The sequence below is a fragment of the Bos grunniens genome, chromosome 8, assembly GCF_055505025.1.
Source record: "Bos grunniens cultivar Pamir isolate PY7600 chromosome 8, Bosgru_T2T1.0, whole genome shotgun sequence".
NCBI lineage: Eukaryota > Metazoa > Chordata > Mammalia > Artiodactyla > Bovidae > Bos > Bos grunniens.
Genome location: NC_141172.1, coordinates 8,294,796 through 8,321,878, shown reverse-complemented (window position 1 = coordinate 8,321,878; position 27,083 = coordinate 8,294,796). Strand labels below are relative to the sequence as shown.

The window sequence follows — 27,083 nt, the reverse complement described above, 5'->3', positions numbered from 1 at the left end:
AATATTTTCTGTAACTGCAACAAATCATCTTTTTTGATTTCACATTTCAAAGCTTTTAACTGTGTAAAATACAGTTCTTCTAACTCCTCTGTCCTAGGTTTCTGAAGGGATGAATTTAAAGCTTTGGGTGTGTAAACATTCTTAAACATCTCTGAAACAACTTCTTTAAAAAAAAAAAAAAAAAATCCTTACTCTTACTTCCCAAACCAGTAGGTCTCACATTGATACTCCACCACTGTGGCTTCAATCTGCCTTTCTAACTTTCATTCCAGCAAGTCTGTCCCTGGCCCTAACTGCAGTGAGCTAGAGCTCCAATCACATGTACGAAAGTGAAGCCTCTAGTCGTGTCTGCCTCTTTGTGACCCCATGTACTGTAGCCCACCAGGCTCCTCTGTCCATGGGATTCTCCAGGCAAGAGTACTGGAGTGGGTTGCCATTTCCTTCTCCAGGGGATCTTCCCAACCCAGGGATCGAACCTGGGTCTCCTGCATTGCAGGCAGACACTTTACCATCTGAGCCACCAGGGAAGTCCAATCGCACGTATAAACATGGATAAATCCTTCAGATGTTAATAACACATATGATAACAATGTTGATATTCTAAAGTCATGAATTAGAAGAATGTGAGGGACAGAAATGTGTTCATTTTGGTACACACTGCTACAGAGCAAAAAACGTATTAAATTCCATATGCACAGTATCTGGAAAATGGAACACATTATTTGGAAAACGGAACACTCACTTCCAAATCTTTTTTTAAACCACCCTACTGATACATGACTGGTATGTGAAAAGGTGTATGTATTTAATGTAAATAGCCTGCTGAGCTTGGTGATAAGCATACACTTATGAAACCATCACCACTATCAAGTTTATAAACATATCCCTCACCTCCCAAAGTTTCCTCTCACTTATGACTATTATTATTATTTTTTGTGCGCTGGGGGTGGTGGTGGTGGGGAAGAAGATAAGAACTATGAACAAAACCCAAATCCCTTAACGGTTCCATCTACCTGGAATAAGACCATAATGTTCCTCCTCCAACTTATTTATAAGCCAAGATATTTCCAAGGCCAGCTCAAATTTTACTTCTCTAGGAAATTTTGATTCTCGGGATGGAATTCACCTCATAATCCTCTTCCCAGGCAGTGCTAGTGGTAAAGAACCCGCTTGCCAATGCAGGAGACATATGAGACAAGGGTTCGATCCTTGGGTCGGGAAGATCCCCTGGAGGGCATGGCAACCCACTCCAGCATTCTTGCCTAGAGAATCCCATGGACAGAGGAGCCTGGCGGGCTACAGTCCACAGGGTTGCAAAGAGTCAGACACGACTGAAGCGTCTCAGCACACGTGCACAGTCAGTAAAACCTCACACACTCAGGCACACACGTAAACAGCGTACACAGGACATTCATCTACGGTTTATTAAGTGATGAGTTACGGGAGGGAAGGTCTATGTCTTACTCATCTTTTGTTTGCCCTACGGCACCTAAGAGGTTTTGATTTAATAAAAGATAGTCATTTAACAACATTTATTGGATTGTATAGACAAACAGGGGAATTTTGATTGGTTTCTCTTAACTGTTAGTTTTAACTACCCCATAGTTAGTTGTTCATCAAGTTTCTTCCTATTGGATCTATGCAGCTCGAATCAAATGCAGCTTAAAATAAAAAGCCACTGCCTAGGGCTCTGAACTCCTCTCTGTTTCTTCAGGTTTTTTATTTTTTGGTGTGGTAATTATGTTTATTTTAACAGACAATTTGTTTACATTTCTTGCCTTTATCAGGCCTGTCTCTTAAGTACAGAGAAACTATTTCTGGCTGTTCTGCTTTCCAAGGAAACCAGGCAATTTTCTTCTAAGGTCATGGAATTCTTTTACTTCCACAAGTCTGCTCTGCAGCACCTAAGACTTGCAGTTATAAAAACCATTGTTTTCTCAAAAGTCTGGAAATGGCCTGCAAGATATAATTAACTACCTGGAACAAACAATATCACACAAATAGATCTTCCCCTCAGAAAATAACTGTTGGCTTATGTGAAAACAATCTCACTTTTTTTTAGTGACTAGAAAATTTTGGAGCAAGAAAGCAGTATGTAAATTCAAATATACAAAAGTTTCAAGCCAGAAATCAATATAACAGTTTATATGTTCAGTTCAAGCAGCATGTCCACATATCAGAAATAGAACAGAAATGCCTATTCCAATAGAAATGCCTACCACCCCCGCTCCTATTCCAAACTATAAGCCAATGTAATTACACTATTGGAGTGGGGGATGAGGAATGAGATTAAAAATATTATCTGCCAAGTTACACACTTGAAAACCTAAAAGAATTAAATGGAAAAAGTATTAAATTTCAACATAAGAAAATTCAACAAAGCGCTGTGTAGAGAAAGCAAAAAAGAAATACCCTTCTTATAAGTGAACAATGCAGGGAAAGATTCCAATTATAGCAATAACCAAAAAGACATGTTTAAAACCGGGTTTAGATAAAGGAAAAAGACATTTCTTGTTCTTAGATTCAATGATATGATGGAAGAAATAAGTCAATTCTCTCTTTAAATTTTGTAAATTTAACCTGATTCCAAGGAAAATATGAAAAGAATTTTATTGGAAACTCATCATTCTGAATTGCATATGAAAAAAAAAAAAAATAAGAGTAGTCTGGAAAATTCTGAAGTGAAGAAAAATGGATGGGCACAAGTACCACCACATATTAAAATACATTATAAAGCTACAGAAGGTAGAACAGTTGAAAAGTGAAGTATGAATTGACCAAGTGGGGGAGAAGAGAGAGGAGAAGGAAAGGGAAATAAAGATGCTTTTCTAAACATATGAAGAGATGTTCCATGTCTTACATAATGAGAGAAAAATAAGTATAATGACATATCTTTTTTTTTTTTTTTCACTTCCCAGGGAGGAAAAAAAATTAGACAGCTTGATGATAACGCTGTAGTGGTGAGCTGGGATATAGTTGCCAGCAAGAGTGTAATCTGCTAAGTCGCTATGGGGGCATTTTGACAACAAAATGAAATAAAAGAATGCATATACCTTTTGAAATGTAACCTACAGATATGCTTCCAAAGATGGTCACAAAAGAGATTATCTATGCAACACGATTTCTAATTGCAAAAGGACTGGAAATAACCTAATGCTCACAGAGGAAGGTTTGGTTAGATAAATTACGGTATGAATACCTAAACAACAAAACACTATGCCACTGATTTTTTTCTAGCAATAGTTTGAAAATATTTTTGAGATGTGTTGATACTAATTTCACATGCTATGTATTATGGTTTATATTAGCAACAAAAACCATGCCCTAATCTTTAACAGTGAAAGACTTTCAAATAGTTGGGAGGGATGTATGTGGGGGAAATTGAACTCTACCTTTGAGCCTAACATCCTGATTCTGAACTCCTCCTTTAGACAATGAAAAGACAAAGTTTCTGGTAGAAATATTAAAAAAAAAAAAAATTGAAAGGAGTATTGAAACTCTTTCATTGTTGAGAATGAAAGTATCATGAAAACAAATGACCCAGGATCTTGTTAAACTTATTAAGTATGCATATGGAGTGTTCATTTTAAAATGAAGCTGCTCTAGATACTGATATGAAATGATCTCTAAAACGTATTTCTAACTTAAAGAAAAAGAAACATGCAAAACTAGAGAGGGAAGTATCTTAACTTTCATGTAAAAAACAAAGGGATGCAAATTACGCAAATGTGTATATTTCCACAGAATCTCTCTGATGTATACACAGGAAACTGACAACTGAGATTGCTCTTGGGGAGAAAGATAAAGGTGGTAAGGGATCTTTTTTCTTTTAAAACTTGTGTACAGGCTTTTTTTTTTTTTTAGTTAAACAATATGCATGTATTACCCCTATCTTAAAAAAAAAAACCCAAAAGACGCTCAAAATCACTAAACAGTAGGGAAATGTAAATCAAAACCATAGTGAGATAGCAACTAAACAGTAACAGTGGATGTGAAGCACTAAGTCACGTCTGGCTGGACTCTCTGAGACCCCAGGAACTGTAGCCCACCAGGCTCCTCTGTCCGTGGGATTCCCCAGGCAAGAATACTGGAGTGGGTTGCCATGCCCTTCTCCAGGGGGTCTTCCTGACCCAGGGATGGAACCCACGTTCCCTGCTGAGCCAAGGGGGAAGCCCTGATGTCCCACAGCCTTTAGGATGGCTTTATCTAAACAGACAAAGAGCAAATGACAAGTGTGGGACAGTTGTGCAGATGTGGAGAATCAGGATCTCTGTGCAATGCTGGTGGGGATGCCCTGAATAAAATGCGCAGGTACGGACACTATTGGAGACAGCATGCTGCTTCCCCAGAAAGTGAAACTTAGAACTACCATATGATCCAGCAATTCAACTTCTGGACATACACCCAAAGATCTGAAAGCACAGACTTGAATAGATACTTGCACACCTGTGTTCACAGCAGCTTTATCCACAGCAACCAAAAGCTGGAAACAAGCCAAGTGTCTATCGACAGATGAATGGATAAACAGTATGTGGTATTCAACCCTAAAAAGGGGAGAAATTGACACAGGCCACAACACGGGTGAACCCTGAAGATACGATGCCAAGTAGTGTCTGGAAACGGATGGTGGGGCTGCGCAACAATGTAAGTGTGCTTAAAGCCACTGAGTTCAGTTCAGTCGCTCAGTCGTGTCCGACTCTTTGCGACCCCATGGACTGCAGACTGCCAGGCCTCCCTGTCCATCACCAACTCCTGGAGTTTACTCAAACTCACGTCCATTGAGTCGGTGATGCCATCCAAGCATCTCATCCTCTGTCATATCCTTCTCCCTCCACCTTCAATCTTCTCAGCATCAGAGTCTTTTCACATGAGTCAGTTCTTTGCATCAGGTGGCCAAAGTATTGGGGAGTTTCCAGCTGAAAGGTACACTTAAAAATGGTTAAAATAGTAAATCCTATGTTGTGTATATTTTATCACAATTAAAAAAAATGTAATGCACAAATAGAAAATCTGAAGAGAACTATAGCAGGTAAAGAAATGGATACAGCTGATTAAAAATCTTCGAGAAAAGCCCAGGCCCAGATGACTTCACTGATGAAGTCTACCAAGCATTAAAAGAGAAAATAATACCAATTCTCACACAAACTCTTTTGGAATACAGAGGAGAGAGTACTTCCCAACTCATTCTGAGAGAACGATATTACTGATATGAAAGCCAGACAAAGACATCAGAAAAATACTACAGACCAATTTCTCTCATGAATATATATGCAAAAACCATCAACAAAATATCAGCAAACCAAATTCAGCAACATCAGCAAAGGATTTTACTTCATGATCAAGTGGTAATTATGCCTGGAATGTAACACGGATTTAACATTCAAAATTCAACAAAGGTAATATACTATATTAATATAAAAAAGGACAAAACCCACATGATCCTCTTGATACACATAGGAAAAATATTTGATAAAATCCAAGACCTATTCATGATAAAAATGATCAACCAACTAGGGCTAGAAGGGAACATCCTGAACTTGACGAAGGTATCTATAAAAAACCCTACAGCTCAGGACTTCCCTGTTGGTCCAGTGGTTAAGAATCTTCCTGCCAAATGCAGGGGACACGGGTTTGATCCCTGGTCCAGGAAGATCCCACATGCCTTGGGGCAACTAAGTCCATCTGCCCCAGTTACTGAGCCAACGCACCCCACAGCCCGTGATCCACACCGAGAAGCCACCACACTGGGAAGCCCGCACGCCCAACCAGAGAAAAGCCTGAGCGTCCATGAAGACCCCCACCCCCATAAATAAGCAAAACCCTACAGCTTCTCCCATCCTCAGAGGTGAAAGGCTGAATGCTTTCTCCCGAAGACTGGGAAGGGGGAAAAGACTGGCACCCCCGCTTGCTCCACTTCCATTCAGTATTGTATTGGAGGTTCCGGCCAGTGCAAACAAGCCAGAAAAAGAAATGAAAACATGGAGAAGTCAGAAATTAACACTTCTGTCCACACAGTATTAACAGTCCCAAAGTGGAAACAATCCAAATATCTATCGACATGGTACATGGATATACAAAATGTGACATGTTCACGTAGAGCATGACTGAGCAATACCTGCTGGAAGTCAGACACCTAAGACTGTGCATCACATGAGTCAATTCATATGAAATGACCAGAAAGAGCAAATCTACAAGACAGAGGACAGATTAGTGGCTGCCTGTGCCTGGAGGTAGTTATGAGGATTGCTAATGGGCTCGAGGAATCTTTCTGGAGTGATGAAAATATTCTAAAACTGGATTGTGGTGGCTGTTGTACAACTTTGTAAATTTACTGAAAGTCACTGCATAGTATCTTTTAAATGTATGAGTTTTGTTGTATGTTAAGTATACCTCAATAAAGCTATTTAAAAAAAAATGCAAAAGAAGGACTTCCCTGGTGGCAGAGTGGATAAAAATCCGCCTGCCAATGCAGGGGACATGGGTTTGATCCCTGGTCCGCATGCCTTGGGGCAACTAAGTGCCACAGCACTGAGCCTGCATGTTGCAATTACTGAAGCCTGAGCATCGGAGCCTGTCCACTGCAGCGAGAGAAGCCGCTGCGATGAGAAGCCTGCACACCGCAACTAGGGAGGAGCCTCACTCACCACGACTAGAGAAAGCCCACGTGCAGTAACGAATAATAATAATTATTATAAACAGTTTAAAAATTAAAAATGCACAAAAGTAACAATTATAATATCTTTTACATTAATATTACTGCTTGTTTACCTGTATTTTCACAGGCTGATTAAAAAAAATGAGAAGACTTACTAAATTAGAGCATCTAATTATGCATTTCTCTATTTTACTGGAAGAGAAAAATGCAGAAATAATGTATTCAGGAAAGGCCAATCTTTGCTTAAGCCATAAATTTGACGAGTAGATTATGTAAGACCTTTTATTATTCACCTTCCCTATCCCCTTCATAAGCATGAGTGATGAAAAATAAACTGTACCTTAAGGGCAAAAAGAGTGTTAGTTTTGCAATTTCTATTAAAGAATGGCTTTCTTTAACACCATCTATCTGATGATCTATCCATGAGAGAGCCAAAGTTCATCTGTTTGTGTTTTCTATAACTTTAACTGTTTTAGACCTTTAGGGCACTTCCTTCAGATATATGGTCGACTAGGACAATTGGAGAAGGCAATGGCAACCCACTCCGGTATTCTTGCCTGGAGAATCCCTGGGACGGGGGAGCCTGGTGGGCTGCCGTCTATGGGGTCACACAGAGTCGGACATGACTGAAGTGACTTAGCAGCAGCAGCAGGACAATTGAAACTTACTTACTATTCTCACAGTCAAGTTCCCATCACAGTGCAGTCTTGATCGCTGAGACCCTTGGAGCTCTCAAGCCAACTCCTTTCTCTTACAGTCTTTTCTGTTCCCCTTTATCCTCTCTGTTAGCATTCTTGCCTTTTTCTCAGGATCGCTGACAATTCTGACACCTACCCTTCTGACTTAGCCCTTCCTGACGCCCCAACTCCTGGCTTCATGTCACTGGTCATCCTCTTCTTTTCTGCAGGGTGTGGGGTCTCCTCTGCCACTGAGGCACGCCTGACCCAGCTGCTTCTCCGATCTGCCAGATCCCATAATACTGTCATAATAATTACTGCTGCCGTGCATCAGTGCTTTCAAAGCAACACCACAGGTTCTTTGAAAAGTTCCTTTTGAGGATTCTTATGGCCAGCAAGTACATACTGCTATATTTAAAATGGATAACCAACAAGGACCTACTGTATAGCACAGGGAACTCTGCTCAATATTATGTGGCAGCCTGGAGGGGAGAGGAGTGAGGAGAGAATGCATACATGTACATGTGTGGCTGAGTCCCTTCGCTGTTCACCTAAATTAATCGGCTGTTTTGCTGTTTAGTTACCGAGCTGTGTCTGACTCTTTGTGACCCCATGGAATTAGCTTGCCAGGCTCCTCTGTCTATGGGATTCTCCAGGCAAGAATACTGGAGTGGGTTGCCATTTCCTTCTCCAGGGGGTTTTCTGGACCCAGGGATTGAACACAGGTCTCCTGCTATACTCCAGTATAAAATTAAAAGTTAAAAAAAAAAAAAGGATTCTTACAGCACCACCTTTTTATCTGAAGAGATCTGATACATTTTCCCACATCCACACATCACTACTGTAAGGACGTTTTACTAAATGTGGCTCAATCTAAGAGACGAGAGGATGTGAGAACTCATAAAGGAGACAGTTACATTAGTAAGACATACAGTTAAAGAAACAGATGACGTCCTTGGCAAGGGTGGGGAAATATATTCTCATACACTACTGGCACAATGGTTAAGCCAGAGGGCAAGCTGGCCATGTCTGTTACAATATCAAGGAGGTACCTTCTAGGATACCATTAAGGGCATTTTTGGGGGGCAACAGAGAGTGAGACGGTTGGATTCCATCACTGAATCAATGCACATGAGTTCAAGCAAACTCTGGGAGCTGGTAAAGGACAGGGAAGCCTGGCATGCAGCAGTCCATGGGGTCATAAAGAGTCAGACATGACTTAGTGACTGAACACCAACATTTAAAAAGTACTTGAGGGACCTCCCTGGTGGTCCAGCGGTTAAAAATCTGCCTTGCGATGCAGAGGACACAGGTGTGAACCCTGCTCAGGGCACCGAGGCCCCATTTGCCCAGGAGCAGCTAAGTCCACTGCTGCAACTACACCCTGGAGCCCAAACACTGCAACCAAGGAGTCCGTGCAATGCAATGAAAGAGCCAGCCTGATGCACGAAGATCCTGTGTGCCGCAACTAAGACCCGACACATCCAGATAAATACATGAGTACTAAAAAAAATCTACTGACGCCAGGGCCCAGTGATATCTCTCCATCAGAAAGTTAACTGTAATGCTGTTGAGCTGCACAGTGGACCTGCTAGACTTTACTTCCCATAAAGGCAGGGAGTAAATCTGTCTTCTCCACTGGAACATACCCATTACCTTAAGCAATGCCTAGCACAGAGAAGGCAGGTGTTCAGGAAGATCTGGTGAATGAAGAAATGAGTGGTGATGATGACTGAAGAGCAGTTTCTGCCTGGACCTCAGTTGGTACTGGCTAAGCCAGGAGCGAACTTTCCATTGGGAATGCTAGTTCCGTGGCCATGCTGCACTCTTGGCCTAGACCTTCAAGTACCCTTTGCTGATCGTCAGAGCAAATGGCAGAGGAATCTGAGTACTCAGAGCAAACCGGTTACGAAACAAACGTGCCACTACAGTTAAAAGCAGCAGCAATGCTGTCATGCTCGTATTGTATGTCAGATTGTGTGTGTGTGCTCAGTCGTGTCAAACTCTTTGCAACTCCATGGGCTGTAGCCCCCCAGGTTCCTCTGTCCATGGGATTCTCCAGGCAAGAATACTGGAGTGGGTTGCCATTTCTTTCTCCAGGGGATCTTTCTGACCCAGGGATGGAACCGGGTCTCCTGGATTGGCAGGTGGATTCTTTACTGTCTGAGCCACCAGGGAAGCCCTATTACATATACACAAATACAAAATTTTCCTTTTAATTCGTTACTCACCTTGGTGCGTGTATATATATATATTTTGCCTTAAGTATAAAAGGTTTAATCTTCAGAGTCACCATCAGGACTTAGAAATGCCCAAGAGTAAAATATCCAGTTTAATCCCAGAGCACAACTGAACAGTGGTCCAGCCTTATGTCAGTTTTCAGAGCTCGAGGAAAACATTCTCAGGGGAAAAAAACCCTATCATACTGAGGTGGTGACAGAAAGGGCCTTTCTAAAGCTTGAAATGATATTACACCACAGAGACACACGAGGGCGCTCTAATCAACTAGCAAGGAGAAACACAGAGCTAGTGAAACCAGGTTGACATTTTAACAATTGTACTGAAAGAGGTGAATTAAGTCCTGGTAAAATTATGTTTGTTATTTACAGCGAGCCATCTTCTGCTCCTGATCCAAAGTTTGAGAAGCCAAAAGGATTCTGCAAGTCTTAAAATTGCAAGAAGAATCCACTGCTCTCAGATCCAAGGTAAGAATTAAGCACATCCCTTCCTAATGTTTGTTAAATTGACCTTGAGGCAGGATTTGCCCCTTTCAAGCCAGTCTTTTCTTTCAAATCTGCAATTCCACTTGGTGGTTTACCTGTCCTCAGCTGGAAGTGGCCCATGAATCCATTTCTTTGCTCCACCTGCTTTCTTAAGAAAAATGGTGAGTTATAAGTTTGCACCTCTCCATCCCCGCCCCCAAGCCAGTAGTAATGAAAGAGCATTTTGTACAAAAGGAGTCCAGACCGCTGAAGAAAGTAACTCACGGCCTTATTGAGGTTTTAAATTCATAAAGACAACTACAGCATATAATTTTCTCCATCAAATTCAGAGTATAGCATAGAGCGAGCGTTCAAGTGACCTTTCTTTCAGATCTTTAACAAGAGAACAACAGAACTGCAGAAAGTCCTGGATTCTGAGGCAATCAGGCTCATTTTACTAAGGATCATCATTTATCTTAAAATCACATTCAAACTTTCGTCTCAGCAAAATTACAAATAATTCCATGTCATCGATCCTTGAGGTCAAATTCAATAGTTAAAATGCAAAGTATTAAAACTTTGAATGCCACGGGTATACTGTGGTTGTATAATACATCCTTATTGACTGAATAAACTAGAGGATTCTCTCCAGCTCTGGAACTATCTACAGGAAGCATGACAAATAATTCATTTTTGAACTGCTAGTTATTTTATTCACTTTAACGTTCATCTATTTGAATGACTAAATCCCTGGCCATGATGTTTCAAACTTGATTTCTGTCAATGAATTTGGGTTTTTGTGGGGGGACGGGGGCTCCCAAAGTCTTTTGTTAAAGATCCTGGTGAGTTCAATTTTCTATGCTTTGCTGAATTTGGCCATCAGGGTATACCCAATTAGGCTCAATCGATACTAAAAGGGGAATAGGCTCTAAAACGTGCTAATTTAGAGGATATGTTTCTAATTTTCCTGTTCTTTTCAAAGTTGTCCTGATTAATTGAAGATGAATTTTCCTCAAATAAAGTTGCCTGATATTACAAAGAAAAAATGAAAGTGTTAGTCACTCTCAGTCATGTCCAAATCTTTGCAATCTCATGGACTGTAGCCCACCAGGCTCCTCTGCCCATGGAATTTTCCAGGCAAGAATACTGGAGTGGGTTGCCATTTCCTACTCCAGGGGATCTTTCTGACACAGGCATCGAACCTGCATCTCGAGTTGCCTACACTGGCAGGTGGATTCTTCACTACTAGCACTACCCGGAAAGCCCAACTGTATGGGAAGCATGACAAAAAAGAAGTCCAACTTGCTGTCAATGTTTCTGAAACCACTTTGCTGTGTTGAAAGATACTCCTGTATTATAAATCATCAAGTACCAAATGAGTTTTAGTTATTAGGTGGATGAACAATAAAGAGGGAAGGAGTACAGATAGAACAATTCTTCTTCCTCTCAGGCACTTTATGGTTCTTAAAGGAAAAAAAATATTTCTACTTTTTCCACATTTTCACATCTCTACATGAAGCAAGCAGGAGAATTTTACAAGCAAACCAAAGTATAAGTAAATCAAACCCTAACTCTGATACCCTCAGCAAATGAGTTGTTACAGGAGAAGAAACCTGCTTCCCACTTACCTGCCTGCCTTCGCACCACACACATTAACCATGATTTATCTTTTATTGACGAAACATGGTCTGTGTTTCAACGATTTAGGTGCCAAGCTCTTTGGCTTCTCTCAGCTGAACCTTCTTCAAGGAAGGCCCGAGCCCACTTGACATTCTTATCAGTTCAAGAACTACCTTTCCAAAGGAGGTGTATCTGACTCCCCACACACCCCCAGTATCCTCTCAATCCCCAAACCCTGAACATGATGACTCCAGTTCACCCAGATGGAGGTGAATTATAATTTTTTCATTACTTTGTATCTTCTTCATTAGATTGCATGCTTCTTTAGGACAAGGGTGGTGACTTTCAATTCTGCATTTTGAAATGTTTGGAAAACTGACGCAAAAGCAAATTGACACTCTCAAGGTTTACTGATCTGTGTGCCCTTCTTCTAATAGAAACAGCTTTAGATAGAGACAGTTTTAGAACTGAATCCACCTTTCTTATGTTCTCTACCGTCTCAAAGAACAGCTGACACTGTGCAGAGTATATATGCCGGTACCCTGTGTGGGTACGTACACACGTACTTTGCAAAAGCATGCTCAAATAATTAAGAGAAACCTTTTGTTTTTCCTCAAAAACTTCAGAAAGTAAAGCCTGACAATACCTGGCTGCAGGAACATGACTTTTAAAGCCTGAGAAACAGCATCTCACACCTTCTCTACTCAAATTATGCTATTACTAATTCCAATTAATTAGTTGGAGTGAATTAATTAAACCTGTGCACACTGAGAATAAAATGGCTCAAAACAAAAGCCTGAGCAGCTTTCCTATAAGCCAAGCGTCTGAGTTTTCTTTTTTCTTTTTTTTCTGAGTTTTCTAATGCAAAACTTTTCCAGGTATCCTGGCATGTTCCATATAACCTTAGCTCACGCAGTCCCTGCTGCTGCTGCTGCTGCTAAGTAGCTTCAGTCTGTCCGACTCTGTGCGACCCCATAGACGGCAGCCCACCAGGCTCCCCCGTCCCTGGGATTCTCCAGGCAAGAACACTGGAGTGGGTTGCCATTTCCTTCTCCAATGCATTAAAGTGAAAAGTGAAGTCACAAGCTCAGTCGTGTCCGACTCCTAGCGACCCCATGGACTGCAGCCTACCAGGCCCCTCCGTCCATGGGATTTTCCAGGCAACAGTACTGGAGTGGGGTGCCACTGCCATTGCCTTCGCTCTATATTGTAACGCCATGTAACAATTCCTCTCAGCCCATCTTATACAGAATTTAAGACTCAAACCATCCAAGATCACACTCTGACTTCGACCTCCTTTGAATGATCAAAGGCAGTTAGGAGTCTATAACAGAGAATTAAATAAGAGATTAAGATCCGCCTAGAATTTACCAAACTCTGTTCATGTTACCAAACCGTCTCAACAACTGTAAAAAGGAACGCTTAATCAAGTGTCAATCCCGTGGAAAGCAGTGTACCAATTATAACACTCACGTGGCAGCTGAGAAAAAAATCAACCCTCGTTCGTAAAGTCCAACCTTGGTCCGTACGTGAAGAAAGGTGACAAGATTCAGCCTCTTATCTAACCAAAAGGGCCGCGCCAAGGGATGAATTACATCTAGCAGTTGTGAAGGGTCTGAGTTGGAATTCAAACTCAACAACATCAGCTTTCCTTGGTTCACCCCACCTTCTAGTTTCCCGCCACCCCTCGTCCGAGACGGTTGCCTTCCTAAGGTGGAAACGACGAATTCCAAAAGGATATGCCCTCCGATCTAAGAACGGGGACTCACCAGTTTCATGCTGGACTTTTCGCTGGTAAGAAGCAGTTCCTCGACTTCTCAAACCCAGAAAGCGTCTTCCGGTTCAATCTCCGCCACGGCCCCGCCGAGAGCATCGCGGGACATGCAGTCTTTTTTCCCTACGCCCGTTTCCCGGCGCATCATGGGAAATGTAGTCATCTCTCCGTGCATCATGGGAACCATGGTCATCTTTCCTTTTCCTCTCCTCTTAGAACGCCTCCTTCCGTCAGCTCAAATTCATCCGCGCCGCCAATTCATCCTCCGTCTTCACCCCAGCATGATATCATGTCCCTCATCTGGGCCCAGAATCCACGGTATTCTGGGATATGTAGTCCCTACGGCTCTGGCGCCCCTTTCCCCTCCTCCCTGTGGGAAGACGCACGGGCGCGGTACTTGCCGGGAACTGTAGTTCCTTGGGGCCTCCGGACGTAGAGTCTCGCACCTTTACTCAAGGGAGGCAAAAACTACAACTCCCAGGGCCGCCCGGTGGCAGCAGGTGGGAGCGGGGCTGTTGATATCAATATGGCGGTTGTCAGCCAGACAAAGACAGTCAGTCTGATGTGATTGAGACAAGGGAGGTTTTTCAGGGGGAGACTGGGAGATAGGGGCCTCCCCTCCCCCTTCTCCTCTTCCTGCGCCGGCCTCAACCCCTCCCCAGACCCCTCCCGACGGGCGCCCCACGCGGAAGACACCCCTCCCCCTCCCGTTTTCCCCTCCTCCCTACCTCAGACCTCAGCCCTTCGTACCGGGACGTTGGGGAGGGGGCTGTGCCGGGCGGAGAGAACTCAGCAAAGCATTCTGAGGTGAGTCGAGTGGTTTGGAAGCCTCAAATCTCTCCAGTCTCTTTCCTCACTTCTTTCTCTTCACTTTTTTTGGGGGGAGGGTGTGGGTGTTGGGGGGAGTAAGTGAGTGGGCTGGGGATGAGTGTCTTAAGCGGCCCAACTGAGAGGAGGGAGGAAGCGGGGGGTTTCGCGGGGGTGACCCGAACGCAGGGTCTGGGGTGGGGCAGTTTGTGGGGGCGGTAATTGAAAGGCGTCCGGTGCTCCCAACTCTTTTTTCCTGGTTGCCTCCCCAATGGGCGGAAGGTTTGAATCCTGGAGGTGGGGTCTCCAGTTTGGAGTTTGGGAAACTGTGAGGGGAATTTGAGGTGCGTGGGTTTGTTTGGGGTGCAGAGCTGTGTTTGAAACTGGGTGACGTGCACTCGGGCGATGGGTTAGCCTTGAATAAATGTCTCTGGAGAGGAAGTTCGGGAGCCGGAGTCGGAGCTTTTAGCTGGGCCTGGGCGGAGAGGCGTGCGCGAGGTGCGGCTCTGGGACCTCTGGGCTAGCGGAGCGGCGCGGGGTGGCCGCGGGGAGCAACTCGTTTGTGTCCCATCGGCGGCTCACACTCCTCCTCCCCTTCTCCCGGGACCCACCTCCACCCCAAACTCAGGGCAGGCGCCTCGGAGAGATGAGGTGCGGTAGAGGTGGCTTTTTGCATCCTCAAGTTGGTAGCTAGGTGGGAAAGGAAGAGTGTTCTTAATATTTTATTCCGGAACCGTGTTTTGGTTACACTATTGGGGCTACTTGGAAAGGAGTCCTCCACCCATCCTCACCCCGAAACCGTAGGTCTCGTTGGTCGTCTTCGCCTTCCATAGATGAAACATTACTTAAGATTCGGGGGCGGAGGGGTGGGGGTCGGGAGTGCCCACTTGTGTACGCGACCCTCTGTGTCTCCTGAAGACACGGAATGACTGTTGTGTATCCTGTGGTTGGGTGACTTATTTTCGTAGTAGGAAAAACTGTTGGAAATTGTTGAGGGGGGTGCGTGGGGACTCGCTAAAAGGCGCAGCTTGTATTTTTCTTCTACCCCACCCTGTTCTGCCTCGCATTTGGCTGAAAGCTGGTATGGAAGCGAGAGGAAACATTGGGTGAGTGAAGGGGAGAATGCACTTGGCATTACAAATACTGTACTATGGAAAGTTGAATGATGGTATAGAGTGATTACCGTTTTTATTTACCCTGAAGCTTTAAAAATCTTACGTATCATGTAGGGTAGAGTGATGTGACTAGTTAATTTCTATGGGATCCTGCAGGTGTAGAAACCTCTGCCGTCTCTCTCTGCCTGCCCTCCCGCCCTCCCTCCCTTCAGTGCTTCGTTTCTGTTCTGGCATGGTACATTTCTCTTCTTTGATGGACATGCTGCCTCCTGTGCCTGTTTCTTTAGTTGGTTCTATGTGGTTGTGCTTTTAGTGGTTTTGCTGTAAGATGCATCTTTCGATGAAGAGGACCTGCATTTGTTTTTAATTTGCATTTATTTCTCAGGTAATTATCACATCAAGATTGTAGTGCTTTGCGTTAAACTTATTTTAAAATTGCACAGCTGAGTTAGATCTAGTTGAGTTAAGTGTGTAAGTCAAGGTTGGGAAATTTGAATTCTGATTTCCCCCCTCCCCCCCGAGTTTCAATTGGAGTTACAAAGGGAAGAGGATTGCAACATCTCTTGTTTCTCACAGTCTTTAATATTTAAAAACATTACACCAGAAGAATTAACATAATTTGTACTTCTTTCACCCGGAAATGTAAGTTTTTCAATAACCATTCTTTTGTCATATATTTTTAGTATAATGAACTTTTAAATAAATTGGCATAATTTGTCTTTTCGACTGCTGAGAATTTAATGTATTTACATATTTGGCTTATCAGTTCTTGAACCTATCAGTAAAGGACCTTAGATACTCTAAAAACTGGAAGTTACATCATATGTAATTATATGGTATGTTTTATAACCTGTGATTTGCAATTTCTGTGGTTGGTCATTTACACAGATAAGCTGACTTGTAAGTATGAGGTAGCATATTTATTTAGATTGACCTGAATAGAAAAAAAAGAATGTGTTTTTTCTAAATCTCAAACTTAGGATATACAATGTGTTGATACAAAGCTGACTTTTTAGTTTGTTATTAACTAGAATTTCCAGAATTATTTGTTTTAATCTTCTATTTTAGCCTGAAATATTACCTTTGCAAAAACTGGAGAAATATCCTATATAACTCCATATAACAGTGTTTTTCTGCTTAAAGATATTCTACTAAACGGTGTCTTTAAATGTTCAATGATTATTTTATAAATAGAAAAACTAAAATGTTTGTTTAGAGTTGGAAAACTTTAAAATATAAGAATATATTCCCTTCCCCCTACCCTCATGTCAGATTTTGGTTTATTCTATGGAAATGCAAAGTTACTTACTGAGAAAAGCATTCATTAAACTTTTTCTGACTAGTGGTTTGGTTGAAGCCAAATATATTCCTTGCATTGGATGGGGTGATTCTGTTGCATTTCAGGCACTGAGCAATAAAATGATGTAAAGCCTTTACTGCAGGTTAAAGCATAAAACATTCTCAGCATGTGGAAGTCATATGGTTTACGAAAAAAGTAGAAAATCAGGGCATTGGTTCCTGTCCAGCTTAAAATTTCATCTGGTAACTGTGGAAGAGACACATTTATTTAATATGATTACTTCTAAAAATGTTGCCTATATAATGAGAAGTTGAAAATTCAAACTGTTTTTAACCAATCTGTTGCTAGTTTAGTGTACGGCGTGCTGTGAATACTGTGGTTGCAAATGTGCACCAAGGAGCCTTTAGGGGTCAGCTTTATCTCAATGTCTTTAGCGAGGCTTCATTTTTCACTGCTGTCTGAATAAATTTCAGTCTTCTTAGCACAGATCTTAGTTGAAGCATCTAATTGAAACTTAGTAGCTCGGTATTGGTAAGTTACAAATATATTGCAACAAACCTTTCCTTGGTTCATGTTTTGAAAAAAAAAGAAGTAACCAGTTTATGGCAGTTTTTGTAGCAAGTATTGATTGGATGGCATTGCTTGTTCCTGAAGATATTAAACACACTGGGAGTGTTTGTGCTTAATTTGTTCATTTTGGATCTTTTGATCATTATAGTGAGTCCATCCCACTTTTAATGTTTCAGGTGGTTTCTATGTTCCCTGTAAAACCATGTTTGCTTTTTCTATTCATTTCTTTGCAGTTCTTCTGGTATTTTTGTATGCAGATCTTAAAATTTGACTTATTTTTCTCGGGTATTAGAAATTTATCCTAGGATGTCACTTTTCATAAGTGAAAATTGGTATACTCTTCAACTTTTAAAAAAGGTTAACATTTATAGATAAACTTTAACAAGCTCAATGCAAGTGTGCTGGATTTTTTCGTTTTGTGTATCTGCTTTATTTAGGTTTTTTTTTTACTTCCAGGTTTAATTTTATAGCTCCCTTTGCTGTTTGGCTAATTTATTCTTTGAACTGTTGGCGTTTACTTCTCAATTTACTAGAAGTTTATAAAAAAAGCTCTTTGAGTGGAAATCACAGGTTGTCTGAAGTGTCATATATGTACATTCACATATATAAAGCACCTTTATGTGTGCTTTTGTATGAAATTGGTATATACCTATCAGACATACAACCCATAAAAAAGAAATCTGAACCACAAGTAACAAGAAGCTTTAAAAAACTCAAGCTTGAAATCAGAGTTTGCACCACCACGTTTGTTCACATTATAGAAGTTATGGAGATTTTTAGTATTACTGCAAATCATGATTTTTGCAGATTCTGCCAAAGTCTGCTTCTTTCCAAAAGAAAGCTAGTGGTGTTGAAAATTTTCTCAAAATAATATTAATATGTGATTAAATTCCTAGATGCAGCACCCCCCTCTCCCCCTATCTGGTTACTCACTGGTCTTAGGTACCATCCTAAGTAAAAAGTACGAAGATTTTTTTCTGAGTGATTCGGTCATGTAAAACTTTTACAGTGAGCCTATTTAAATATGACCCAGTGTTTTTAGATAACTTGTTTTTGTTGATCTTAGATGAAATGAATTGGAAATTTACTAACATTGTTTTGGACACTTTCCAAGAGCATTTAGTTACTGGAAGGGCCTGGCTTTAGTGTTGTTTTTACCTTACAGTGGTAATAAGGTTGAAGTTATAGTAAGTTTTTTCAGTACATTTTTTTCATTGTTCGTTATAGTACATTTGTACATTATAGTACATTTTTTCAAAATGTAATATTTTACAGATCCTTGACTTAGACTATAAAAATAGTGGTTTTTTGTTTGTTTGTTTATTTGCATTTACAGACAGAAAAGAAAAACATAATTGATTTAACTTTGAAGTTATGAGTTGTTTTACTTTTTTTGAATCTCAGGACTTATCTGCAGGCCCCTTCTAAGTGATAAAATGATTTTGATCCATTTAAAGGGCGTTTAGGTTTTCCTTAAATTTAGAGTGCTAAATATAAGAATGTTTGCTAAATCTCACAAACTCTAGCTTTTCTGTCCATGTTCAGTGATGGTCTGCGTGTGGTTTTATAGCTCTCTTTACTGTCTGCATATTAAACAATTAGTGTGGAGTTGCCTGGTGGCAGTAATTTTAAGTTATATAGTTACATTTTTAAAAGAGGATAAAGTCAGATGCTGTGCTGTTGTTGAGAAGAGGGTGATTTAATACTAAACCTTTCTGCTTTAAGGTTTTGATAAAGTAACAGGATCATTAAAATGTGCAGCTTTTGGTTTGGACCTGGTCAGTGAAGGCTTAGACTCATCCTCACTCTTCCTTTTCTAATCATGAAGTCAGGCTGAATTTTTCTCCTTTGTATCTGTCTATTCACTTGTTTTCATTCTATTGCTATTCCCTTAATTCGGGTCTTCGTCCTTTCTGTCTTTCCACAGCCCTTCTTAACTCATCTTCAGGTTTCCGGTTTGGTTTTTTTTTTTTCTTTCATCCTTATGCTCCCACCTGAGCGATCTTGCTAAAATAAAATGTGAATTTGCTTGTTAGTCATACTTGGCTTATAATCCTTAATTGGCCCCTTAGCCCTTAGGTAAAGGCATATTACCATTCAACCTGTTCCAAATCTTGGCTCTGCCCCATCCTAGCTGTGTGACCTTCAGTTCCGTTCAGTTCAGTCGCTCAGTCGTGTCTGACTCTTTGCGACCCCATGAATTGCAGCACACCAGGCCTCCCTGTCCATCACCAACTCCCGGAGTTCACTCAAACTCACATCCATTGAGTCAGCGATGCCATCCAGCCATCTCATCCTCTGTTGTCCCCTTCTCCTCCTGCCCCCAATCCCTCCCAGCATCAGAGTGTTTTCCAATGAGTCAACTCTTTGCATGAGGTGGCCAAAGTACTGGAGTTTCAGCTTTAGCATCATTCCTTCCAAAGAACACCCAGGGCTGATCTTTAGAATGGACTGGTTGGATCTCCTTGCAGTCCAAGGGACTCTCAGGAGTCTTCTCCAACACCACAGTTCAACAGCATCAATTCTTCAGCGCTCAGCTTTCTTCAGTCTAACTCTCACATCCATACATGACCACTGGAAAAACCATAGCCTTGACTTAGACGGACCTTTGTTGGCAAAGTAATGTCTCTGCTTTTCAATGTGCTATCTAGGTTGGTCATAACTTTTCTTCCAAGGAGTGTGACCCTAGGCAGATCATTTAATCTGTGCTTCAGTTTTCTCACCTGTTGAATGGGAAGAACTAGTCCTTACTTCATAGGATTATTGTGAGCTCTTAGAATGATGTCGACATATTGTAAATGTTAACTATATTGTATTATACCAGATATTTTATGCTCCTCTTCCTGCCTTATATTTTATCATTACCAATCCCAGACCCTATAGGCCTTAGCGATCGATGCCAAAAAAACCTCTTTAGCATAGACAGGGTTGGGTGTTCATTTGTGAGAGCTGCAGCTGTTACTAATGTCTTCAGAAGTAAAGAATTGTGACCTTTAAAGTATTATTGCTATGTTTATGCTTCCATAGTCTGTTGCTGTGACTTCTGTTTTTTCTCCCAAAATAAAAAGTAACATTATTTAAACCATAGCCTAATTCAGGATACAATTTTAAAATTCACTTTCCTAGCCCCTGCATGCTTAAGTTTCTTACCTAAATCTCCCCCTGTTAATCTAACTTTTTGTCTCATAACTTCAGTGAAGACCTATTAACTTTGTGTAGTTTTCTTCCACTTTCCCCCTCTGTTCCACCCCCAGAAATCTGAATTCTTGTTCCATTTCAGGTAATGTATTTTCTTTACATTGCAATTGGGACAGTTGAATACTTGCTTTATATGATCTGGAAGCCACGTTTTAGACAGACATCTGTTTTATTTACCTGCTGATGTTTATACTTGAGGTTGGGTGGCTCCACTGCTTCAAGTTGATTTTCCAAAGTGGTAGATGATGCATATATGGTGATTTATATCTGTAACCCGTTTCTCTCAAGGAGGAGAAAGAATGACTTGTATTTACCAAACTGAGTCTCGTAAGGATAAATGTTACTCAAACACAGGACACAGGGTAACAGCTAAGGTATCAGTTCAGACTGCAGAATGTAATTTTTGTAGGAGGCTATATTATGACTGTAGTTTGCAACCACCAATTTAGCCAGCATTTGCCTTCATGGAACATAATTGTTAACTATGGGGAACTTGAAAGTAGCTATTCCAAGTATTAACTTTATCTGGTTGAAAATCCATTTTCTGGAATCAAAGGTAGCCAGCCTATGTTTAGTTTTATATTATAGCTGTTTAGAGCCATTCAGGTCAGGAATAGTTGTGCACTTTGTTGTCTGAGGATGACCTCTTTGTAAAGATGGCATGGTCTTATTTGGAATACTGTGTCCTGCTTTTCAGTAAACTCACTTTGCTTCAGATGTGCAAGTTCTAAGGTTAAATATAAATTTGTTTTTGAGTTTTTTTCCCCTCTCAGAAAAAGTTTCTTCCTTCAATAAAATGTAATAATTAAAAAAATACTGGTTGCATTTTAATGCAACACAGGCATCAGCCGACTTGATCATCTTTGGTTAAACAAGATATTGTTGATGACTGCCAGCGATTGATTACTTCTCATTTTATGTTTCTTGGTTGACAGCATTTCATTTAAGTGCCTTTACTCTGTTACTGACAGTGAAAGTTTGTATTACCTGGTTAGGTCTCAGTTTTCCAGTCTGTTGAATAGGGGATTTAGGTTAATTTTTTAAATATATATAGTATTTTTGTTGTCATTGATTAAAAGCTATCCATTTACTTGTTTATTTTTAATCTTTAAATAATTACAGGTTCATAGGCAGTTGAAGAATAGAGAGGGCCTGGTACCTTTCACCCAGTTTCCCCTCCTGGTTACATCTTACATAACTTTTGTGCAGTATTAACACCAGGAAATTGACATTGGTACTCTGTGTGTGTGTAGGTCTTTGCCATTTTATCACACATGTAGAATTTGTAACCAGCACCACAGTCAAGATGCAGAACTCTTCTGTCACCCCAGAGATTGAATGATCCCTCTTTATTCGTAAATTTTGTTGTGTTGTCAGTATAACTAAGAAGAAAGATACCAATTATTGGATCAGTAATTTCGCTCTTGCCTTTTGTAGTTTGGAAGTTCTTTTGGCATATCTTGAAAGTTTTTATGGAAAATTCCAATTAAACTTTCTTATAAGAATTTAAAAATTGGCAAGCTTTTCTTAATTGAAGATTTTTAACATCAGTACCTGTTAAACTATTTTTAGTAAAAGGTAAGAATAATATTAAAAAATTCTATAAATTAAAAATTTCTGTAAATCAAATGTGTATGATTTAAATGCATTCAAGGCTTAAGTGATATTTCTTGCCACAGAGGATGTATGCTAGAATCAGTATTGGGTAAACAAAATCAGTTATTCTAACGTTAGTCTAGTCTTTGACGGTGTTGACGCATACTTGTGGGATTAATTGATTATGAGCTCAAGTTTTAGTTTTATTTGGATTTGTTACAAGGGAATTATCTTCAAAGGTTCAAAGATTGTTTTCAGAGAAAATACCTTAGAAGGAAAAAAGTGGTAAAGATACTTTTATTAGTCTAGGTACAAGAAAGAACCATCAGGTTAAAGACTAGTTAAGGAGCTGGCCTTTGCCTCCCCTTTATCAGCTGTGTGAGTTATAAAGCCTGTCTTCAAAAATGAGGCTGTTAATCCAACGTATCACTGATTATTACAAACCTCAAACAACAAAGGTCTGCTTTAAACAGGCTTACAAAATATTTGCAAATATGTTAACAGAAAAGATATATCATGTGGTTTTTGTCTCCTGTGGATTTGAGACAGTTTCTTGGTCCACACTGATATTTGCTTTGAAAACATCAATTAAATTTTAATTTGTTTCATTGGTAAGAATATGGTAAATATTGGTGGTTCTTCTTGATAAGTCAGATTCATATTTAGAAAACGTACTGGCTATCCGAGATTTCACTTTCTTCCTGATTCAATTTTTTTTTTTCTCTTTGGATTTATCTGTTGCCAGCTTTTTATATTGGCTTCATGTGCATTCTAAAAAAAAATAATGCTTTAATCAGGAATTGTTTGGCTTGAAAGCGAGGTTGTGGTAGGGATCCGGTTCTTTTCGGTTGATAAAGAACAACTAGACCTTGTATAGATGGGGAAACTGTTAGGATCTGAGAAGCTAGTGTCTGTGTCATTCTGGGGCTTTATGGTTCCTTGTCTTGCCCTCTCTTTCCGTGTCTGCTTAATCTGCCTTTCCCATTTCTCCCTTCCACTTTTGTTTGCTTTGCTATAGTTTTTCAGTTTCTGCTGCTTCATAACTTGGACTTGCAGGTGCATTTGGTTTGCCATGTTACTGATTTGAACTGCTCTTTTCCTTTCAGCTAAAGCTTACCTCCTAATATTTCTTTAAATTCTCTTGGCGAGAGAGAAATCTGAATGCATTGCATGACCATGAGTTAGATGTGTGTTGCTGTTCTGTGGCATTGGTGAGTAGGATGCAGGAGGACTCTTGTGGTAGGAATTGAAGAGGGTATTCAATTAAACATGTCAAGTCTAGCAGTACATAGATAGATACTCTGAGTTACAAAGATGAGTTTAATCCTCTTCGTGTAGAGCACCCGGTGGTATTAGCCTTAATAAAAGGTGACTTCCAATGTTCATAGCAGTATTATTTATAATAACCAAGACATGCTGCTGCTGCTGCTAAGTCGCTTCAGTCGTGTCCGACTCTCTGCAACCCCATAGACGGCAGCCCACCAGGCTTCCCCGTCCCTGGGATTCTCCAGGCAAGAACACTGGAGTGGGTTGCCATGTCCTTCTCCAATACATGAAAGGGAAAAGTGAAAGTGAAGTCACTCAGTCGTGTCCGACTCTTTGAGACCCCATGGTCTGCAGCCTACCAGGCTCCTCCGTCCATGGGATTTTCCAGGCAAGAGTATTGGAGTGGGGTGCCATTGCCTTCTCCAACCAAGACATGAAAACAACCTAAATGTCTATCGCCAGATGAATGGATGAAGAAGATGCGGCATATATACATTGTGATGTGGGAAGTGTTCTGGGTAAGCAAGGTGTTTTTCTGGTTGTTACGCTTAATGATTAGTATTATGCCCAAACATCGAGCCTTTAATGGTTATATCATCAGTTCATTTTTTAAAGTTTTATATTTTCACATTCCAACTTTTAAGGCAGTCTTCCCCCCCGTTTTTTTTTCCTTCAATAAATCTCTCCTAGTTTTCTATATCCATTAAACAAGATTTTTTTATAGTATGCCTTTTTGTATAGCAACCATCTCTTGAAATTTTGCTCTGACAGCTTTAATTACTCACTTTTGGGGGGGTCTGCCATCATTCTCAGAGTCTTAAATAATCCTGTTTGAGCTGGTTGAGAGCATGGACTTAGGAGCCAGACAGTTTAGGTGTAAGTCTGGCCTCCATGACTTACTCTGTAACTTTAATAAATCCTTGCCGTGTCTCACTTTCTCCATCTGTGCGTTGGAAGTGAATGATAGTACTTCCATTACAGGATTGCTGTGAGTGCTTCAAGAAGTACCGTAACGTGCTTAGGATAGTGGTGGGCACAGATGAAGACATCTTTTTTATTAGTTGGCCCTGCTTCTGTGTCTGTGGTATTTACCTCTCTGCTGTAAATAGAATTCTCATATGTTGAAAGTAGTCCCTTCCTAACTTATTTTTTGGTGATTTATTTCCTCAATTATACTTTTGTAGGCCTTATTTGCATTTGATACAAATGGCTATTTCCTTCTAGTTAAGATTCCTTCTATCCAGGTCTTCTTCCTTCCATTGTCTTTTTCCTTCCTTGCTAAAAGTTACCTCTGGTCTTAAGAGTTCCTACATTTGAAACCTTTAAATCACCCTTCAGTACTTTTCCTTTCCTAACTGTTCTCTGTCCTCCCCCGTCTAATTTCTCCGCAGTGTGCTGCTGATTTTCTCCTCCTCATGTCTCTCAGATCGTTCTCGTCCTTTTTACATCCGTAGTTGCCACCCTCACCCCTGCTCGCCGAGATGATTGCAGCAGTGGAACTGGCCTTGCTGCCTCTTCTGCACAGTCCCGTTAGAATAATTGTCATCAAGCTCTTTTCATCCAGTCGTTCAAGAAGTACCTTAGTTCGAGTTGTGTTATATCCCTGTTTTTAATCCTTATATTTGCTTTTTTTTTTTTTTAAGATTTTCTAACATTTTCTTCCCTCCCTTACTAGCATTCTGTTTTCTTATTTCTAAAGATGTTTTCTCTGTTAGTCAAGTAAATTACCTTTCTTTCTCCTGTATGTTTTCATTCTTTACTTCTTGATACATACTACTTTCTCTGTTTAATGTGTTTGTATAGGTTTATCTTGCCAGTTTAAATGTTCTTAATAAGACCTATTTTTTTTTCCAGATCACTGATTGTATTTTTATTATGTTTGATTGCAAAGCAAAATATAGCTATAAACTATTTTTAAGATAACCATTAACATTTAAATTTACAATTAAATTAACAATTTATTTTATTTTTTGATATTTTATTTATTTATTTATTTTTTCGTTATTAGGATTTTATTTTATTTTTTTGAAATATGTATAATATCATATATGAAACGAGTCGCCAGTCCAGGTTTGATGCACGATACTGGATGCTTGGGGCTGGTGCACTGGGACGACCCAGAGGGATGGTATGGGGAGGGAGGAGGGAGGAGGGTTCAGGATGGGGAACACATGTATACCTGTGGCAGATTCATTTTGATATATGGCAAAACCAATACAATATTGTAAAGTTAAATAAAATTTAAAAAAAAAAGACCTATTTAAAGCCTTCTCTTCTGAGGAGACATTTTCCAGTGAACCTTGTCTTGCTCAGACCAGTTCATTTTCTCCATAAATAAGCTGCACTTGTATACTCAGTTAATAGTGTATATAACTTTTTGTGTTCACTTGTAAGTATATCACGTTTTAAATATATTGGTTTTCATTTCATGTGTATGGATTGGATTCTTAGTTGGAGTGTAAAGTCCTTGTGTCTCTTATTGGCTCATCTATCTCTGCCATTCTTTTCTCTTCTCCTTTAATTTTCATAGTTCATTTATTATGGCTCATTCATCCAACCAATATTGACTACATAGTATCCATATAGACTCTAGGAAGCTCATGGTTTGGTTTTGATAGGATCAGAAGGAGGACTCAAACCTGAGTTAAAGATCTCAGTACTATACCTGAGTTATTCTCAGCCCAGTAATTTCTCAGATCCACGCTTAAAAATAGTAATTAGCATTTGATAGATTGCTGAGTCTTAAGTTCCTCACAAATATTTGTGCTACAGAATGCTGGTAGTAATGGCAGTAGTTAAGCATGGTCAGAGTAGAAAGTTTAAGTTCACTGTCTTCTAAGGATAGAAGATTCCCCCCCGCCTTTTTTTTTTAAACCTGAACAGTGGGAGATCTAAGGATCTTAAAAAATTTCTTGCTTATGAAATTATTGTATAGAAAAGAATTCAAGCAATAAAGTACATGTAAAATAACAAGCGTACCTTCCCCCTCTTCTTCCCAACATGTTCTACTCTGGTTTCTGTCCATTGCTCGTAAGAGACCTTCCTGAAATGTAGTAGTTTAAAACAACAATAATTATTATTATTTATTATCCTCTAAGGGTTCTGAGAATTGGCTCAGTTAAATGGTTCTCACTTTGGATCTCTCATCTGGAGTCATCTGAAGGCGCTCTCACCCCTGTGTCTGATGCCCAGGTTAGGAGAGCTCGAACAACTGCAGGCTGGGATAGCTGGGCCTTGTTTGGCACCTCTCTTGGTCTCTGTGATCTCTCCAGTGTGGTTTGTTCACTATAGCTGGACTGCTTACATGGTACCCCGGGGGCACCAACGGCAGGGGTCCCAACAGAGAGAGAAAACCAGGTATATATTGCTTTTTGCATGACCCCGTGGACTGTAACCCACCAGGCTTCTCTGTCCATGGCATTCTCCAGTCAAGAATACTGGAGTGGGTTGCCATTCTCTTCTCCAGGGGCTCTTCCTGACCAGGGATAGACCCCAGGTCTCCTGCACTGCAGGCAGATTCTTTACCACTGAGCCACCAGGAAAGCAGGAGTGACGAGTTCTAGAAGAGCATGTATGAAGGAATATTGTTGTCAGTTATGGAAGATACAGACCAGGGATAAATGCTGTTAATAATTTGGTTTACTCTTAAATCATTGTCTTTGTATGTACAAATCATACTTCCAACTGTCTACTTATATGATTTTATCATACTCCAATTTTTTTATGTCATTAGGTAACTTTGCTCTATTTGACATGGATATATGTTATCCCATTACATGACGAACATATAATATTGTAAGAGG

The 27,083-nt window shown here is 40.4% G+C and overlaps 2 protein-coding genes across 53 annotated transcripts in view; one reads left to right on the top strand and one right to left on the bottom strand.

The window, feature by feature from the left end:
- INTS9 (integrator complex subunit 9) overlaps positions 1 to 13,519 on the bottom strand; it is a 126,820-nt gene extending 113,301 nt beyond the window's left edge. For 2 of the 3 annotated variants that reach the window (XR_015169409.1, XM_086414772.1), the window contains exon 1: positions 13,424 to 13,519. Coding sequence is in view for 1 of the 3 variants with exons in the window: in XM_086414772.1 (XP_086270898.1) it covers positions 13,424 to 13,432 (9 nt within the window). In the remaining 2 variants the exon portion in view is untranslated. Of the gene's footprint in view, positions 1 to 13,127; positions 13,348 to 13,423 lie in introns of those variants that run through there. The other variant, XM_086414773.1, reaches the window with a different exon arrangement.
- A 407-nt stretch (positions 13,520 to 13,926) lies between these two features.
- Positions 13,927 to 27,083, top strand: part of HMBOX1 (homeobox containing 1) — a 192,296-nt gene continuing 179,139 nt past the window's right edge. For 35 of the 50 annotated variants that reach the window (XR_015169414.1, XR_015169415.1, XR_015169412.1 and 32 more), the window contains exon 1: positions 13,927 to 14,235. The gene's annotated coding sequence lies outside the window, so the exon portion shown is untranslated. Of the gene's footprint in view, positions 14,236 to 14,455; positions 14,580 to 14,652; positions 14,734 to 14,762; positions 14,887 to 15,010; positions 15,342 to 15,874; positions 15,993 to 27,083 lie in introns of those variants that run through there. The other 15 variants (XM_086414795.1, XM_086414806.1, XM_086414791.1 and 12 more) reach the window with 8 other exon arrangements.